Source organism: Cryptotermes secundus, unplaced genomic scaffold (assembly GCF_002891405.2).
Source record: "Cryptotermes secundus unplaced genomic scaffold, Csec_1.0 scaffold594, whole genome shotgun sequence".
NCBI lineage: Eukaryota > Metazoa > Arthropoda > Insecta > Blattodea > Kalotermitidae > Cryptotermes > Cryptotermes secundus.
This window is the reverse complement of record NW_019737090.1, coordinates 528912-548390: the sequence shown is the minus strand read 5'-3', so window position 1 is coordinate 548390 and position 19479 is coordinate 528912. Positions and strand designations below refer to the sequence as shown.

At 43.3% G+C, this 19479-nt stretch overlaps 1 protein-coding gene across 4 annotated transcripts; it reads left to right on the top strand.

The window, feature by feature from the left end:
- The first annotated feature begins 3788 nt into the window (after nucleotides 1–3788).
- LOC111870124 (proline-rich receptor-like protein kinase PERK8) lies at nucleotides 3789–19479 on the top strand. 4 transcript variants are annotated; one of them, XM_023862154.2, is made up of 3 exons: nucleotides 3789–3891; nucleotides 15249–15528; nucleotides 17896–19479. In XM_023862154.2, the coding sequence occupies exons 2-3, from the start codon at nucleotides 15250–15252 to the stop codon at nucleotides 18349–18351; spliced, it is 735 nt and encodes a 244-aa protein (XP_023717922.1). In that variant the 5' UTR covers nucleotides 3789–3891; nucleotide 15249; the 3' UTR covers nucleotides 18352–19479. The 4 variants fall into 4 exon arrangements, with proteins under 4 accessions (XP_023717922.1, XP_023717920.1, XP_023717924.1 ...); XM_023862152.2 differs by having other exon boundaries at nucleotides 3790–3891; nucleotides 15203–15528; XM_023862156.2 differs by having other exon boundaries at nucleotides 3793–3891; nucleotides 15246–15528.

Below are 19479 nucleotides of genomic sequence, written 5' to 3'. Positions count from 1 at the left end.
GCAAATGGTACATGGATCAGAAAGTTAGAGTACGACTGGACAGAGGGGAGACAGGAAGTGTGAAGATTGGAAGAGGAGTTCGACAAGGATGCTGTTTATCACCAATTTTGTTCAACTTGTACAGCGAATGCCTTAACAAGGAAGCGCTGGATGGGCTTGGAGACTTCAAATTAGGAGGTCAAATTCTTCAAACTGTGAAAAATGCAGATGACCTTGTGTTAATGGCTAAGGAAGAAACTGTGCTACAGGGCATGATTGATAGACTAATTGAAATTGGAAGGTGCTATGGCATGGAAATGAATGTGGAGAAAACAAAAGTAATGAAAATTTCGAGACAACCAACCCCAGTCACAATAAAGATAGACCAAAAACAACTGGAGAATGTGAAATGTTAAATATTTGGGTAGCTTGTTAACAGATGATGGAAGGTGTACTAGTGAAATTAAATCCAGGATAGCCATGGCAAAAGCTGCATTTAGCAAGAAGAAGAATCTTTTTACCAGCAAATTGGACTTAAATTTGAGGAAGAAACTAGTGAAATGCTACATTTGGAGCATTGCCCTGTATGGGGTGAAACATGGACACTTAAGGCAGTAGATGAGAAACATCTGGAAAGTTTCGAAATGTGGTGTTGGAGAAGGATGGAGAAGATCAGTTGGACCGATTACGTGAGAAATGAAGAAGTGTTAATTAGAGTCAGTGAGCAGAGGAATATCCTACACAAAATAAGAAAACGGAAGGCTAATTGGATTGGTCACACCTTACGCAGTAACTGCCTTCTAAAAGAAGTTACTGAAGGAAAGATAGAGGGGCGGATAGAAGTGACAAGAAGACAAGGAAGAAGAGGTAAGAAGATGCTGGATGACCTTGGGGACAGAAGAGGGTATTCTCATTTGAAGGAGAAAGCTCTAGATCGCATTAAGTGGGGGAACTCTTTTGGAACAGACCGTGGACCTGTCGTCTTGACAGATTACTGATGATGATGAAGAGGGTTTAGAAGAAAACAGAGTTATCCGGACACCAACTTTGAATACTAGCAAGACACTGTTTCGCAGTACAGCATGTCAGGCCTTACTGTTGTTTCGCCAAACCATTCGTAGTCCACGAATTCCAACTGCAGCCATCTTAGCTCCATTTTACTTTCAGAAGAGAGAGAGAGCCGTGTGAAGGTGAAGGAAGGACGTAATCGTTTTAAACTGAACAAACATGGCGCTCAGCCGCTAACCAGTGTCTCTTTTCCTGAAGTACATTTCGCGGAATGCTAAAGTAAACTGATAAAGTAAATAATGTTTCATAAACGGGCTCTTTCATGTACGCACCTTTATGGTTTAGACGCGGTCAAGTACTGCAATTACATAGCGTCTGTTGTCAGAATAAGCAATGAGTAATGTATAGGAAATTATGCTGAAACAAGTGTTCGTGTTCTCATTTGACGTATATCTCGGTATTTTCCTGGAAGGATTTAGGAAAAGCACAACAAATCTCAAGCACCTCGATGTCCGAGGCAGAATTCGAACCGTTCACTTCCAGAATACAAACAAACAAACAAAAACAACCTCAGTGGCCTGTAGTCCGCAAACGACCTATACCGACCGAGCGACCGCCGCCTGTCGGCGAAGTTAGTGTCAACTTTAGCGGATAGAGGGTGTCGCGTGGTCAGCGCAACGAATCCCTATGGCCATTAATTTCGGTTTTCTATACCGGAGCCGCTATTTCCTTGAAATAGCTCCCCGGTTATCCTCACGAGGCTGAGTGAACCCCGTTCCAGACCCACTACATCTCAGAAAACCTGGTAGCGCCCGGAATCGAAGCCGGATCTCTGGATCTGTAGGCAGGAACTCTGACCACTAGACCACAGAATATAAATTAGAAAAGTTACCGCTTGAGCTAACTTGCTCAGTGTGACGACAAACAAGAAGAATGCAAAAAGTATCGGCCTGATCTATTTAAGCTACACTGCAACATGTGCTTCAGTAATTAATTTATATAATTAAACTAAGTTTGTACAAAGCAGTACAGTAGGATGAATGTGAATGGTTACTTAACAACATATAAAAAAATAGCTCAGATAGTGTAATGGGTATAGCAACTGGCTACGAACTGGACGGCCGAAGGGTCGCTGTTTGCGTCCCGGTAGGGTCAAGCATTTTCTCTTCTTCATGTCGTCCAGACCGGCTCTGGGGTCCACCCAACGTCCTATCCAATGGGTACTGGGGACTCTTTCCCCGGAGTTAATGCGGTTGGGGCGTGAAGATGACCACTACAACTAGTTCCGAGGTCAAGAAAATGTGGATCTACACATTGATTCCCCCATACGCCTTTATATAGTAGTGATTAATTAGCTAAGCACAGGGCCAACTTTACCTTTATGTGAAAGGAATCATTGATGGCTTTGTTTATAGTACTATCGCAGTATGTGCCTGACAGAACTGAGTAAAACTATGAAGAATCAATCAGTACAAGATGACATTTTATAAATAAAGCAGAGCGGCACATTTGTCTCAAAAGACGTAGAGAATCTAAAAAAATACCCGTGCCACATTTCAAGAGGTCAGTCGCCGGCTTAACCCCGCATCGGCCAGGATTCGATTCCATGTCTGGTCATGCGGGACCTGTGATGGATAAAGAGGCACTGGGGCAGGTTCGATTTGCTTTGCCAATTCTCTCTTCAGAAAATTCTCCATATCCATCTACTCTCAACAGTAACCTTTGTATTGTCACGTGTAGGGGTGACTATTAGACGGGGTTTGGATTGGATGTTTGTATCTATTTCACTCACACTCAACTCGTAATTACAAGTAATCTCCACACTTTATAGTTCACTGTTCCAAACACTATTCTTCTCAGTTTGCGTTCACTAGTAGTCTCCTAGTTAATAGCAGAGATTATTCCAGTCTCACAATAACCGCAGCAAACTTAAAGTCTTTTCATCACGGCTAGACTTTCAAATGAACTGAACTGAACTGTGATGCCTCAGTCCCTCAATTCAGTTACATCCCTCGATTCTTCTGCTCCCAAACCCGCATCCTGACAGGCTGGCGTCTCGAAATTCAACTGACCCAGCTGACCTGGAGTCCTTCTTATATAGCTTAGGTGCGGACCCAACAGAAAACACCGTTTCCTAACAATCCCTTCATTGTAAGATTTGAGGCTTTCACGGCGGTGACTATGAAGAAAGCAGTCTTCTGGGATTTGGCACCGTGTATAAGTGGTGTTAACCGACGTTTCGGAGGAACGTATCGCCAGTCTGCTTTTACCGTTCTCACGGTCTTGTCGCTTGCAGATTTCTTATAGTTTTTCTTCTACCCTGAAGATGGAGGCGATACGTTCCTCCGAAACGTCGGTTAACTTATACACGGTGCCAAATCCCAGAAGACTGCTTTCTTCAATCCCTTCATTGTTTACTGCGTATTTGTTACGGCGAGATGTTTACCAAGTCGTTGCCTAGCAATGAACGTTTACTCTGGCTACATTATTCCGGCTCTCAGGCGTCATGTCAGAGTACCAAGCTTACTTGGGCTTACAGCACATGCGAAACTTAACTACGTGGCTACTTCGCGCGGACAACGCGCCATTATGGAGAACGGTTCTGGTGTCTCCACACAAGGCAATTACCAGCATCACACTCCACAGTGCTTGTGGCAATTACAAGACTGAGCCAAATATCCAAGTTGGGGTTTTCAGATAACCTACCGCCCAGCTGCACCACAGCAAGTTAAATTTCTGGCACATCTCCCAATGTCTCCCCTCTCTTGCCGCTGACCCCACCTAGACGCTTGGCGTCGCGTCGGCTCGCCCCGTAGCCATCTTGTTCGTCCTCTCCTGCCGCTCAGAGAGGAGACGGCAACGAACAAGCAGGCTGGAATGACGTGGGATTCTTCGACGGTTCGCGTGAGTATTCTGTGTTTAGTAAGATTCGTCGCATTCAGGTGATTCGGGCTTGGTTCGCTGCTTTGCATCTATGTGCCAGTCTAGTTATAAGTTTAATCTGTGCGCCTTACACGGAGGAAGTAATAGGATAATGGAGAAAATTACATATAACAAGTGAATTCATAATCTATACGCTTCAGCAACTGTTAAGCAGGACCTGAGGTCACAGAAATAGTAATGAAGAATTCTATCCTATGAAATATCCCAGAAGATAGTACTCAACTATTAGGTAGGTTAAAAAAAGATGATAATTTGGACACGTAGTATGAATGGTTGCATGAGAAAAAGAAGTATATCAAAATTTTAGTCGAAACTTCTGAAGGGAAAATCAGTAGATAATGGGACAATGATCTAAGAATAAAGAGATGTGTAATGGATTCATCTGGCTCAGGATAACGACCACGGCAATGTACCTACGTGCACAGTTTCTTGACTAGATACGCGGTAACCGTGTTCCCAAGAAGAACTCTTCTCAACTGAGTTATTGCTTATCCTTTTCTGTGCCTCTCATATTTCTGCTGTACGTGATATGACTATCTCCGCTTCAATCTTAAACATTAAAGTCTACTTATAGTCTCGCTATTTTCGCCGGAATTTCTGTTTATACTGTATGTCTGTGTGTATTGTCTCGAGGGGCACGCGGTAGCGTAATTGGTTGAGGCACTGTGCTACAAGCTGGAAGGTCACGGTTTCGTTTCCCAATAAGGTCACTGCATTTTTCAATTGACCTAGTCCTTCCAGCCGCACTATGACCCTGGGGTCCACTCAGCCTCTAACAGAAATGAGTACCAGGAATCTTCCTGGGGGTAAAGGGCGGCCAGCGCGTAAGGCTGACAACCTCACCGCCATATGTAAGCCGATTATCCAGAGAAAATGTGGGAGCCTCCACGTCTCACAACGCTATGGGGCTCCACGGCCTGTTACAGGGATACTTCTGCCTTTTTTACCCTGTACTGTATCGTGGTATAATCTGTGTCCTGCGTCTTTTTATTTGTCTCTACCGTTTTCTTATTCTGTTACTCTCTCGTATCTGTCCGCCTACGTAAGTTCGTATGTGTATGTCTCCCCCCCCCCCTCTATTGCGCACATTCAACTAGGCTGCTAATAATATAATAAATATTTATTTCCAAATACCCATCTTGATTATCCCCACTCCTCTCCTGCCTGTACAGAAGACGTATTTACCGACCGCTTTTTTCTTTAATCTCTTGTTTTATCACTCGTTTTTACTTCCGTGGTGGGTTGCATCCTGCAAGAAGAGAAGTCGATTCCTGGTAAGGTCAGGGATTCGCTTGTCTTCGCTACAGTGCCAAGACCGGTTTCAAGACACACCCAGCTCCTATCTAAACGGCCCCTGAGGGCAAAACAGCAGCTGACCACTCACCTCCATTTAGTGCCGCGGTTAAACGAGAAGGCGCGAAATATCCTCCAATAATCTGTCAGCTTTATTGTTCACCTTTTATTAATTTCTCTCTCTGCTCTATCCGTGTCTCTGTTTTTAGCCTAATTTCCTTATTTAAAAAAAATATGGAAAATAAAATAAAAATAAGATGTGGCTTATGAGATCACCTTGCTGTCTGTGTGTATATCCTCCAATTTCTTTTTTCGTTTTCTGCTCAGTCCGTGTGGTATCAAAGAAAAGAACGCGATTAGTCTTCTCTTTCTTTAGATCTGTCTCTGTCTTGCTTCTTTCATGTATGTCAATTCCTGGCTCTTTATCAAATTTTGTTTGCTACCTTCCTTTGCGTGTTTAAACAAGTGATATAATCCCTCCCCCATAATTGATCTTTCCTCTCTCTCTCTTCCTCACCTATTTCCTTCTCCAATGTCTGTAAGTCCTGCGTGTCTGTCGACCTCGTGTGTTGCATTCTCTCCCTCGTAAAACCTCTGATAAATATGTTTGTATATGATCCATAAAACTTAAAAGGGTGTCCACTTATAAACGTACCGGCTGATATGCCCTGCACTGACCTGACGTAACGCATGCGTGTAATTATGAAGTGTAATATACTTAAAGGTTAAATATGTTGATCGTGATATTAATATATAACGTTACACTGAAACGGTAATTCTCTTTTCGAATTTGTAAAAATTAAAATTAAATATCTCACAGCTATAACAGATAGACATATTCGGTGAGCGGCTTTTATTTCATCTGTCATTCTAAGCCCTAAGGAGAGCCTCACCCCACCCCATAAAATTAAGAAAGGTGTGAGGGAAATGTATCTAGTTTTATGTTAAGATTACCGCCATCTTTGATGTAACCCCATGTGGTCCTGACCAACAAAGACAGAAAAGCAGGGAAACCTGACAGCAGGTTCTTCAGTCTGTATTTATCAACTAAACTATACATGCTACTTGTTCAATACATTTCAGTCTCTTTGATTGTATCGCTGTAACAATATATTATTGCTACAAATTGATCTCATTAATACAGCAGTAGCAATAGCAGTGTCATCAGCGCTACCATCTTGAGACCGCCCGCTGCCATTTTGTGTAAGTGTAATTGATCGAATTGCGCGGTCTTAAAGAACACGACAGAGTTCGCTTAAATCGATGATGACGCAATAAAAACAGACTGGCTCTACGGACGGTTTAATGGCAGGGGAAACACGAGACTTTCAAGAATGCGCGACGCTGTGAAGTTCCATGAGTTTGATCCCCACCACAAATAAGGATATATTTAGATAATGATAAGACTGCCTCTGTGGTCTAGTTATCAGAGTTGCTGGCTACAGATTCAGAGGTCACGGGTTCAATTCCCGTCGCTACCAGTTTTTCTGAGAAGTAGTGGGTCTGGAAAGGGTCCACTCAGCCTCGTGTAGATAATTGAGGAATTATTTCAAGGAAATAGAGGCTCCGGTCTAGAAAACCGAAATTGACAGCTGCGGGGATCCGTTGCGCTGACCACGCGACACCCTCTGTCGGCAAAAGTTGGTACCAACTTCGCCGACAAGATGCGGTCGCTCGGTCGGTATAGTTCGCTTGCGGGCTACAGGCCACGGAGTTTGTTTTTTTCTTGTTTGTCATGACACCATTTAGTTCGGTACGTGGCCACCAACGTTTGTGGATAAAAGTAGGGGAAAATTTGGTCCAGTGCTTAATTAATTAAGCATCACACCATGAAGATATACGGGAGTGTGGAGGTATAGCTCGCCGGTCACGGTAGCCGAGCGGTCTAAGGCATGCACTGTCTCCGCTCGCTCGGAAGCCGGGATCGTGGGTTCGAATCCCACTCAGGGGATTTACTCAGTGAGTAAATCAGTGAGTGTTGTTATAGCTGATTGCAGTTACGGGTTATAAGCGTTCAATAATTCACTTACCAATCTAGACCCCGTGACACGTAGGGTAACCGTCGAAATTGTACGAAGTGTGCAGTATAGTGCTACTTAACAAAACAAACAATGAAGCCGTATCAAAGTACAGTAGAAAAGATGCAGTAATGCGTTGACAAGTGGCGCTAAACTAGACCTGAAGCCGCCGAAACAAGTCAGCAGTTCAGAAATAGCACGGATAAGCGACTGTAGACACGTGACTTATAACTGCAGCTTGCTCGACATATTAACACGTTTGATGTGAATGTGTACACCTCAGTCGGTACAGCAACAAGGCTACAGGCTGGACGAGGGTTAAGAAATTGGTTTCTTCTCCGTAGAGACATGACCTCCCCACCCCTTCCTATGTAACAGGTACCGGGGTTTGTTTCCCTGGGGGTAAAGCGTCAGAAACGTGAGGCTGACTAATCACCTCTACCTAATGTCGAGGTTAGAGATTACGGAGCTATAAATCCACTCTCCCACGGGTCTTCATGGCGTGGTGCTTAATTAATTAAGCAACGGATAACTCTACTTTCGTCCCTGTGCTTAAATAATTGAGCACTACGCCATGAAGGAGTATGGGGGAGTGGATCTATAGATCCACGTATTCTTGAACTCGGCACTAGTTGGAGGTGAGTGGTCAGCTTCATGCTTCGCCGGCTTTACTCCCGGTTGGTCGGTTGGTCGGTTAGTCGGTTGGTAGGTCAGTCCGTCGGTCTGCCGTTCTTTCGAGTGAAAAGTTTAGCATAAATCGATGTAGATGATACCTTGGGTGGTTACTGATCATCATCATCATCATCATCATTAGCACTACAACCCTTTGTGGTTCTTGGCCTGCACTAAAATCTTTCTCCGGTTATCCCGCTCTTGTGTCTTTTGCTCTCCAATTAACCACACACAGGTTCCTCAGATCATTGTCCACACCAGCCATCCATCTCATTCTTGGTCTACCTTTATTCATTTTCCCATTCGATTTTATATTTATTAATCTTTTATAAAATTTCTTAATTTTCTCTCCTTATGACGTGTTCTGCCCATGCGTAAATATATTAGGCATGTTAAGTTACTGATAATGCAGATGCCATGTAAATGCACATAATACATAATTTAACATTAAACGTATTTTAAATATATCCCTCTGCATGTTTGGGTTGTTTATGGTTATCAACAGAATGCATTCTACCATACAGATTAAAGTATTGAATCGACGACGCAAATTCGATATTAATCGAGAATGCATTTCGATATTAAATAAAATCGACGTTACGTCTTAATCGATAATGTAGCTTTATTGTTCTTTATAGCAAATCGAAACAAATTTAAGGATTAATACACGATGGTAAGCTGGATATAAATAGGCGTAAATGAAACCTGAAAATATAAGGAACTCTATACAAAAAATATATACATAAATGGACAGCAAATGTGAAATATGTTATAGAGTAATGTCGATATAAATCGAAAGACGTGAAATCATAAATATATACATAATTGATGACATAAGTGAGATGTAGAGTGACCTATAAGAAAAATATTAGTAATTATTTATCAATAATATAATATTACGTGTATTTTACATTATTTGAGTTATTAAAATACACCTTTTTCTAACTTTCTATCCTTCTCTATGTGGAAACATCACATGATGTGTGTTTGCAGGGACGGAAATATTAATGCACGACTAATGAACTATGAACATAGGACACAGTTCTTCCGACGAAATTACATTTAAAGTTATATAAAAATCATAAAAGAAACGCACGACCATTGAACACAATCTTTGACAATTACTGAACACAACGACAGACATGGCAAGCGTTGACGCACTTACCTCGTGTGTCTTCTCCTCAGCTTTATTTAAGTCCTACCTGCAATTAAAAAGAAACACACTTTAGATTCAAGTATACAAACCGCTACCCTCTTCACGGATCAGAAACTATCTTGGTAATCATGCAACCAGTACACACAGACAAGCACCAACAAATTTCCACAAGTCTCCGGATATTTGAAATATTATAATATATTATTATTATTATTATTATTATTATTATTATTATTATTATTATGGGGGCATGCGGTAGCGTAGTTGGTGGAGGCAATATGCTACAAGCCGGAAGGTCACGAGTTCAAGTCCCGATGAGGTCATTGAATTTCTTCAATTGACCTAATCCTTCCAGCCACACTATGACCCTGTGGTCGACTCAGTCTCTAACAGAAATGAGTACCAGGAATATTCTTGGGGGCAAAGGGCGGCCGGCTCGTAGGGCTGTCAAATTTGCCGCCATCTTTGAGCCCATTGTCTAGATAATGTGGGACCCTCAACGTCTCACAACCCTATGGGCCTTCATGGCCTGATACAGGGATAGCTTTAGCTTTACCTATACTTATTATATTACATTAAACGGTAAAGGCATCCCTGTATCAGGTCGTGAAGGCACATAGGGTTCTGAGACGTCAAGGCTCCCACTCTTTGTAGACAATCGGTTCACAGCTGGCGGTAGGTTTGTCAGCTTTACGAGGCCGCCGGCCGCCCTTTAACCCCATGAAGATTCCTGGTACTCATTTCTGTTAGAGACTGAGTCGACCACAGGGTCATAGTGTGGCTGGAAGGACTAGGTCAATTTAAAAATAGCAAGTGATCTCATCGGGACTCGAACCCGCGATCTTCGGCTTGTAGCATAATGCCTCGACCAACTACGCTAGGGCATGACCCCCCTTGAGGTGTGGAGGGTACTGCTCTGCTACAGTCTGATTTTCATCTGCTAAATGAGTTACTGCTAACGTGCTTCATTAGAATAAGTGGCCTTGTGCTGTGGGACATGCTGTTACGGTCCGGTACGTATAGCGTGGCAAGGGGCTATGCAGGCAAATTCTGTAACTCTGGGTTTCCATCATGTGCGTGCTTCCCCTGTTCTCATACTCAACTCGCGTGACGCAGAGGTTGCCTACGCAGCAGGCGCTGGTACCTAGTGCTCCAAAGCAAACTATTATTCACATTCGTGCTTCAAATTACAAGGCTTGCGTTAATCTTTTGTGAACAAGATCATCTTCGGTTTCCATGAAATCAGACGAACCTTCTGATAAGCTTGGCCACTTTTAACGCACCAAGAAAAGAACCTGGACCACAATGCCATTCAGTCAGTAAAGTGGATTTCTTGTGATATGAGGTTACCATAACGGTATAAATATTATGTTCTTCCTGAATGTGACACCGTGTAGTTTGGTAGATACGTACTAACGTTTCGGATAAACCCCATAACTCCATCTTCACGGCATTCTACTCCAGTGTCCTTGAACAGGGCTCCGAAAATTCGCTCGCCCTTTCGTCGCATGAGAATTAAAGAACTCCGGTGTCGAGTATATATTGCCTCCGTCTGAATTTGTAAGTAGGTACATTTCTGTGACTAATAAACTTCAGCAGTGTTTTTGGACCCGTGCTTCTATGGACTTTCAACCTCGGCGCTAGGTGGAGATGTGTGATCAGTTTCATTCTCCGACCGTTTTGTTCCCATTGGCAGAGACCCCGGCACCGTTTGGATCTGACGCTGGATGGGCCCCACAGCCAGTCTAAACGCAATGTGATTATATATATCCCTTCCTCTGCTTGGAATCAAACCCCGGTCGACAAGCCCGTAACTTTTATCTTACCTGGCTCATATTTATATGCATTTCTTTCGACAGTATTTACTTGAAGCAATATATCGTTAGAGTATGATTCTACTTCGAACTTAAGCAGTTTCATTGTATTCGATTATGGCTTTAGAGCCCTATGTTGGGCCTTGGCCGCTTTTTCAGTTTCTTAATCTATACACAGTCGGCAGGACCCCTTAGACGGGAGATCAGTCAGTCGCAAAGCCACTACCTACACAGAGAACAACACAAACAGAATAAACGCACACAGACATCCATGCCTCGAGTGGGATTCGAACCCACGGCCCCAGTGTTTGAGCGGGCGACGACGGTTCATGTCTCAGACCGCGGAGCCACTGTGATCGGCACGTAGCTGAATTAGAACATAATTTGCAGTGTTATGAAGCTTGTAGTGATCCTGGAGGTAGAGCACCATGTATGAATATTCTTGGGAGAGACGGAAGTGTTCACATTTTAATCCCAGGAAATAGCTGCTGATACAAGTTGGAATCCTTAAGCTGGTCTGAAGTTGGTGACTATGAAAGAATTCAATGTGAACACTATGTACGCGACAAACACTTCCCACCGTAAATAGTAAATATTTCCTTGTGAATATACTTCGCGCTGAGTCTTTTTGCCCACAAAAAAAAGCACAACAGAACGCTGCTCTTCGGTAATATACTCCTCGAAGACGGTCGCCATTTTGACTACTGAAACCAGCCTCTGAACATGCGCATGCACGTCTGCCGCATAGACTGTCTCGAAGCTGAACTGTGCTGCTACCTAGTGATACACGTAGGAAACCTATTACATCCGTTACAGCTGTTTTACTTCCACTTTTGACCTATTTACTGACTCTCCTTCGTATATAAACATGGCCAAATATGTTTTAAATCTGTAACAAAGCCTCAGGAAGCTGTTCCAGTTCACTGCAGAACGAGGTAACAGTTCCTGCGCCCTTTCCCACACAAATGGGCCAAGTCTCGCCCATTCGGAACACTTCATGACATTATACAGACGTTAGTGTAACTAAAATTAGGATTACGGACGGAATGACGGTAAATCCACTAATGCTGAAGTATTATGGGTCAGTTTTGGGGTCAGTTCGTAGAGGGGTAAGGAGCCGGGATAGCTCAGGGTTAGGGTCAGGACGGCAGGGGTTCGATTCCCGGCAGATGCAAGATTTTTCTTTTATTTATAGCGTTCAGCCCGACTCTGGGACCGCCTCCTATACAAAAGGTACCGGGGATAAAGCGGCCGAGGCGTGAAACTGACCACTCATCTCCATTCAGTGCCGAGGTCAAGATTGGTGGAGCTATACCTCTACTCCCCTATATGACTTCATGACATGGTGCCAATTAATTAATTAAGCACAGGGACTTTACTTTACCTTTCTTATTTAGCGAAGTTGCCAATGTCCAGACTCTATTATGTCGGATGAGATGATGACAACCGAATATGGAGCAGCTGATGGAATTAGAGATCGCCTCTGTGATCTAGTGGTCAGAATCCCTGGCTATAGATCCAGAGGTCCCGGGTTCGATTCCAGGCGCTCCAAGATTTTCTGAGAAGCAGTGGGTCTCGAACGGGGTCCATTCAGCCTCGTGAGGATAATTGAGGAGCTACTTGAATGGAGAATTAGAGGCTTCGGTCTAGATACCCGAGATTAACGGCCGTGGGGATCCGTTGCACTGACCACTTGACACCCTCTATCCACAAAAGTCGGCACTAAATCCACCGACAAGCGGTGGTCGCTCGGTCTGTATATTTCGCTTGCGAGCTAAAGGTCACGGAGGCGAACTGGCATGGCATAGCTAAGTACACATATCCCTCCGTTTCTGAAAGCAACTGGTTCCATAAGAACTGTTCGTCAGTTGAAAATTCGTAAATCCAAATTAAGATTTGCATGTAATCTACCTGTAAATTTCGCCGCTATTGCGTACGTTAAGTTGTTCGTTATGGTGAAAATAAGATTCGTTAAGAGAAAAATATGTACGAATTAACACGCTTCGTTTTAACGAAAATTCTTTCGTAAAATGAGGAGTACCTGTACTTGGAGAAACCCCGCGTCAGTGCTACTTTACCCTTCACAAATCATGCATAAACCGATCATGCAGATCATGTGATCTGGGGGTTTGAATACCACTGGTCTAGAAAATGTTGGAGCCTCGACGTCTCCCAACCCTATGGGCCTCCACGGTCTGTTACTTTCGCTTAGTTGTTCAAATTGAAACAAATTCCCCGGCAGTGCAGGCCGGTACAAATGCATACAGCGGTAACCGCAGTGAGATGCCACGGCGCTGTAAACAGACGCAGTTATTTTAAGATCCATGGTCACAGAGTCACTAAAACGATTAGTGTAGGAGCCACTGTGCTAAAACTGGGACAAAACAGATGTGCTGACTATGAGTGCTTTGTAACCACACGGCTCGAGGTAACATTTGCTCAGCTGATTAAAATATTTTCTGTTCCCTTCGTACCTGAGAACATGTACAATGGACAGCAGAATTTTTGTCATGGGGGCGAGACTCACTTGGTACGTCGGCCACTTACAGACCTATTGTACCAGCAGCAGATGATAGATGTTGAGTGTGGAGCAGTGGGTAGAATGAGAATTGACAGGGGAAACCGAAGTACTCGAAGAAAACCTGCCCCAGTGCCACTTTGTCCACCACAAATCCCACATGACCTGACCTGGGCTCGAACCCGGACAACCGTAGAGTCCATTGGAAATCAACTGACGTTTCGGAGAAACATGTCTCCTCAATCTTCAAAATCGAATAAGCCAGCGTGGAATTGATATTAAGCAGAACTGGCGCCTCAATTTACAGGGTTCAAAATGGGTCTGATATATTCATCGAATCGTCTGTTTATATAATATCTTCACGGCGCCACATCCCAGAAGACGGCATTCTTCCTAGTCACCGCCTCAGATCTATATAATTAACATTATTTAAAGACCACGAATACTTAAGATGAAAGGGTAAATTAGTCCCTGTGCTTAATTAGTCACCTCGACATGGATACATACGGGTCAGTGAAAGCATGCATACATGAATAACGTCGGCACTAGGTGACAGAGTGTGATAGCTTCAAGACTCGGTCACTTTACCCCGCTGGAAGAGCACCCAGAACCCATTGGAGAAGTGGCTGAGTGGGGTCCAAAGCCTGCGTGAACGCTCCTTTGTCACTGAGGGAGAATCGAACCCCGATTCCTTGTTCATGCAGCAGATATTCTAAACACTACCAATACAGCTATCCATAAGAAACAAATTAAATTTAACCATTGAGAAATGGCAAGACACGTTTCTTTCAGTGATATTCTAGGACTCCAAACAAATCAAGGCCAGAATATACTCGTATATCCAGTGATTCTAAACGATATACCTTGCCCGTAACATGGAAAAGGTTAAATAATTCAGATTTGTCAGTGCATCTGCTGAGATTCGATAACGTGTCTTATTACTAAATGCCAGGCGCTTTCCCGTGGAATTAAAAATCTGAGTTCGAAATTGGATGACGAATAATCTGGATGCTAATGCTGAGGAGAATATTCGGACCGAAGAGAGATGAAGTGACAGGAGGTTGGAGGAAACTGCATAATGAGGAGCTTCATAAGTTGTACCCTTCTCCAAGTATAATTAGAATGATCAAGTCAAGGAGGATGAGGTGGTCAGGGCATGTACCAGGAATAGGGGAGAAGAAGAATGCATATAGGATATTGGGAAAGCCAGAAGGAAAACGAACACCGGGAAGACCAAGGCATAGGTGGGTGAACAATATTAAAATGGATCTTAGAGAGATATGATGGGATGGTATGGATTGGATTGGTCTATCTACCTAATTTCACATATCTACCTCCTCTGGTTCCTAAGTTATCATCATCAAACTGATAGCTACAAAAAAAATTAAATTACCGCAATGGTTTTTACTTTACATTCTACAAAGTAAATTATCTTAACGAAAGTTGCAAGTTTTTGGAATCCCAATTGCGACACGGCACTTCACTGGCCTACGTGAAGTGTCGTACCTTTTATAGTCAATGCAACAGGATGCTGAAATGTCACATTTGTCGCTCCAAATTCTTCAGTCCTCAGTGACATTATTAGCGATTGTAGAACACTAAAAGGTACGACGCTCGGGTAGCCTCCAACGGCACAAATTTCAACGGATCCTGTAAAGTAATCCAAATTCTCCCCTTCCGCAGAGCCAGTTCTTACTCCATCATGTCTTGTTCCTCGCTCAGCTCATGAATTCATGTTCTTCCTCTCTTCTCCATTCCAGAAAGATTGCTCTTGTAATGTAAAGCATATTCTCCCCTTCAGCAGAGCCAGTTCTTGCTCCATGATGACTTGTCCTCGCATTCAGCAGGATGCTGTTCTACCCAGCGCGGAGAGGCAATGCGCCGATGTTCGGTTCCCGGCAAAGAACGTGCCGTCCGCTGGCGACAGCTGAGGCAGGAGACGCGATGCATCTCACCTGGATGCTGAGAAGCTTTATAATGGGGATCACGCTGCTGGGTCTCTCTTACTGGCTGGTGCAGATTGCTGGCATCCAGTACTTGGCGTCCCTCACCAGTGGCACCTTGCTGTTCTTTCTGCTCGCTTATGTGGTATGGTGTCTGCTCCACAGAAACAGGCACTCTCAACAGGTACACGGCTACCCATCATCAGCCAGACTGCTTCATCTAAGGGAGGGGTAATCCATGGTACACAACCATACGAACAGAAGCTTCTCAGGGCGGTGAATACAGACATTATTGGCCCGCTGGAAGAAGCACGCGGTAGCATACTTGGCTAAGGCGCTATGCTGCAAGCTGGAAGGTCGCGGGTTCGATTTCCGATGAGGTCACTTGATTTCTTCAATTGACCTAACCCATCCATATGCAATGTTGCCCTGGGGTCGACTCAGCATCTAACAGAAATGAGTGTCAGGAATCTTCCTGGGGGTAAAGAGCATCTGGCGCGTAAGGCTGACAATCTCACAGCCATCTGTGAGCCGATCATCTAGAAAATGTGGGAGCCTCGACGTCTTATAAACCTATGGACCTCCACGGGCTGTTACAGGGACAGTTTTGCCTATTTTTATCTTACCGGTCTTCAGGGTGCGATGCCGTGTATTCTGACAGATAGGTACCAACGTTTAGATAACTTACTGTTTCCATCTTCAGGGTAGGTATGTAAGAAAGTATGGTACTCTGAAGATGAATACATAATATTCGCCCTCAAAACCGGTAACCATCTCTCTAATCAGTAAACATCATACATTTGAAATCCTTATCTGCAGAAGCAGGGTAGTGAGGACCTCGGATTTCATATAATTATTAAATATATTTACGTGTACATTATACTTTCTATATTCTGGTAACGACACATAAGCTGTCTCCCAATTCATTTCTAAACAAACGCATTTACTAGCTTCTTATCAAATATATGTATTATTAACGTAATTCAATTCAGTTATTCATTTTTACGTGATAACTCAGAAGCCAATTACAGAGTCAGCATAATCAAACAAAGAGAGAAGAAAACAATATAGATATTTAAGATATATATATATACGACATTCTACTGAGTAGTCCATGCAGGACAAGCACATTGTAGCGTGTAGACCCGTTACTACGTAACGGCATCAAAACAACGAAACAACATCCGCTGCTAGACAACATATTCTTAATAAGCATGTATATGCAGCCGTTACTGAGTAACGCCTTCGCAAACAAACATATTCCCATGGAAACGATTGGAGCACAAAAATGAACGCTGTTTTCTATGCGGTTCGCGCCGAGATGTTATATGGAGGACAACTAGAGAAAGAGATAGTTATAGGGTAGTCTGTGAAGAGAAGACTTGATCGGTACAGTTGAAGAAACCCCACTGTTAGAAGCCGTTATCAGGGGACGACTGTGGAAGACACAGCAGACTAGTAAGACAGCATGTGCTGTAGTGATTTGTCAAGTGAGGAAATGAGCAATAGTCTTATCGTTATTTGTAGTGACGAACTGTGTGTGTTAAGTGACCAATAAATCCAACCTCCAATCCACACCCCGTCTACAGTCACTCTCTCTCGTGGCAATACATTTATAATAACATTGAATATAACGAAATACAGTGACGATCTTACGTAGATTATAATTCAGCTTAGTGAATTATCTGGAAAAACACAGAGATAGCCTAAATTAGTGCTGTGTCTCTTCACTTATGACACCGTGTCACCTGGTAGATAGATGCTAACAATTCGGAGGCGCATACTGCCTTCATCTGAAGATGGAATTTCGGCGCAACAAACACCTCAACTCCCACACAGCAGTTTCAACCTCCATCCCGTTATCACTTTCACTGATGCTTAGCTTAGTATGAATGCAGTTCTGCCAACCTTAATGATAACACTCTGAGATTCACTGCAGCACATACTAAAGTCTTCCTAGCCTGCTGTCTGGTAACGGCTTCCAAAGGCGGCGTTGCCCTTCCTCTTGGTTCCCGAACTACCGCCGGCCTCAGCTACCAGTTCCTCACAGCAACAGCTCACAAAGACTAAACCGCACTCCACTCCACTAACTCTCACCAATTGCCCCCTTTATAACATTTCAGCACGGACCGCATAGAAAACAGTTTCTCTATTTCTGTTCAATTATTGCTTAGGGGGGAATTCAGAAAACACCATTCTTCTGTTGTCTGCGGGCCGTTTCCTAGTAACGATCATTGTCTAATTTTTTGTTTCGTGGTCTTTGCCTAGCAACGGGTCTACATGCTACAATATTATCCTCCCACCTATGTCTAATCTTCCTAGTGATCTCATTCCTTATGGCTTATCCGCCAAAACGCTGAATGCATCCCACTTCTTCCCCATTCGTGCCACATGCCCTGTCCACCTCATCCTCCTTGGCTTGATCACAAGTGAAAAACACGTGGCGCTATACGACAGCGCCCTTCTACACTGTTCAGGCGCAGTGGTAAATTCATCTTGACGGTTCTCTCTTTCCACGATTGTATTCACCCTTTGCGAACCGATGTTTCAGACACCTGATGGAACTAGTCGGATGGAAGCAGGAAACATTTCGCCCACAGCGGGGGCCGCTGAACCACTAACACCCACGCCCCCACCCCCGTTCGACCAGCACCGAGCCTACAAGTTCATCACCACTGCGCTACCCAGGGACTCATCGCCCCCACCTAGCTATGACGAGGCAATGAGGGCCATGATGGTCATGGCCGCCAGCACTCCAGGAGACCGGCAACTGGACTCCCCACACCAGTCGGCAAACGTGGCACCATCAATACCGACAAGCTTAACACCACAGCCATACCCAAGCACAACGATAGCGTCATCTTTAACATCTTCGCCGCCAGCCTTAACGCCAGAACAAGAGTCCGCCCCCGTTATACAGACATTATCAGCAATAACACCGCCGTCAGTGTCAGTGCACCCAACTCAAACAAACTTAACACCACAGTTATCTACGGCCTTAACATAAATATCAGACAGCTTTAACATCGCGTACACCGACGCAACAGATGGAGGAAGTGTTGTGAAACAAAATGATTACAGCCTAACCTGAGAGGCGTATTTAAGTGGCACGAGCAGGAATGCAAATGTTAACAGCTACCAACTTAACAAACAAGTGCCTGGCACTGCCGCCATATGCGAGTTAGGTTTTACTTGCGTCTGACGTGAAGTTGCATACATTTATTAAAAACTCTGCCGAAGTAAACACCAAATTTATTTAAATGTGTATCTAAAACACATTAAATTTATTTAAAATGGTGTCAGAGGAAAGAATGAATGTGTTTAAAATGGTGTCTAAGTAAACGCAAAATTAATTAAAATTGTGTCAAAATAAAAACTAAATTAATTTAAAATGGAGTAAAAGTAAACACTAAAATTGTTTGAAATAGCATCAAAATAAACACTAATTGTATTTAAATGACATCAAAGTGAACTCTGATTTCACTCAAATAGTGTCAAAGAAAATATTAAGGGTTTAAAATGTTGTAAAAATAAAAATTAAATTTATTGAAAATTGTGTCAAAATAAAGAATAAATATATTAAAAATGGTGTCCAAGTAAAAAAAAAAAGATTAAAATGGTTTCAAAGTAAATACTAAATTTGCTTAAAATTGCATAAAGGTAAACCTTGTCTCTATTTAAAATGGTGTCAAAATGAACTGTGAATGTGTTTCAAATTGTGTCAAAGCAAAAGCTAAACAAGAAATATCAATACACGTACCATGGGAGTATAATTACAACAGACGAGCAAAAGGCCTATACTTGTGGCATAAGGAACACTAGAGCAGATATTTAATCTGACGAGGAGAATTAAGGGACGCAGACCACAGGCAAGGAATCTTCTAATATTGTGGGAAAATAACACAGGTGCCCGAATCCTGTCTGTACGAAATAACTATAAAATGGAAACGGAACGAAAAGATGGCCGTCAAGCGCATACACGTAGCCCGTCACTCAGTTTCTTCTGGAGTTTCTGTTACTATTTAGAAATCGTCATCATGGACTGTGTGGCTCATCTGAAGAGCCCGTTTTTGGAAATGGAAACTTGATGTTCACCTCGCCCTTGCCCATAAAGGATAAATTTTTGAATGCTGAA

Coding starts and splice junctions, on each gene's coding strand:
- LOC111870124 (XM_023862154.2), top strand. CDS start 15,250: ATGCTGTTCTACCCAGCGCGGAGAGGCAATGCGCCGATGTTCGGTTCC. Junction 15,529..17,895: donor GAAACAGGCACTCTCAACAG/GTACACGGCTAC, acceptor CCGATGTTTCAG/ACACCTGATGGAACTAGTCG.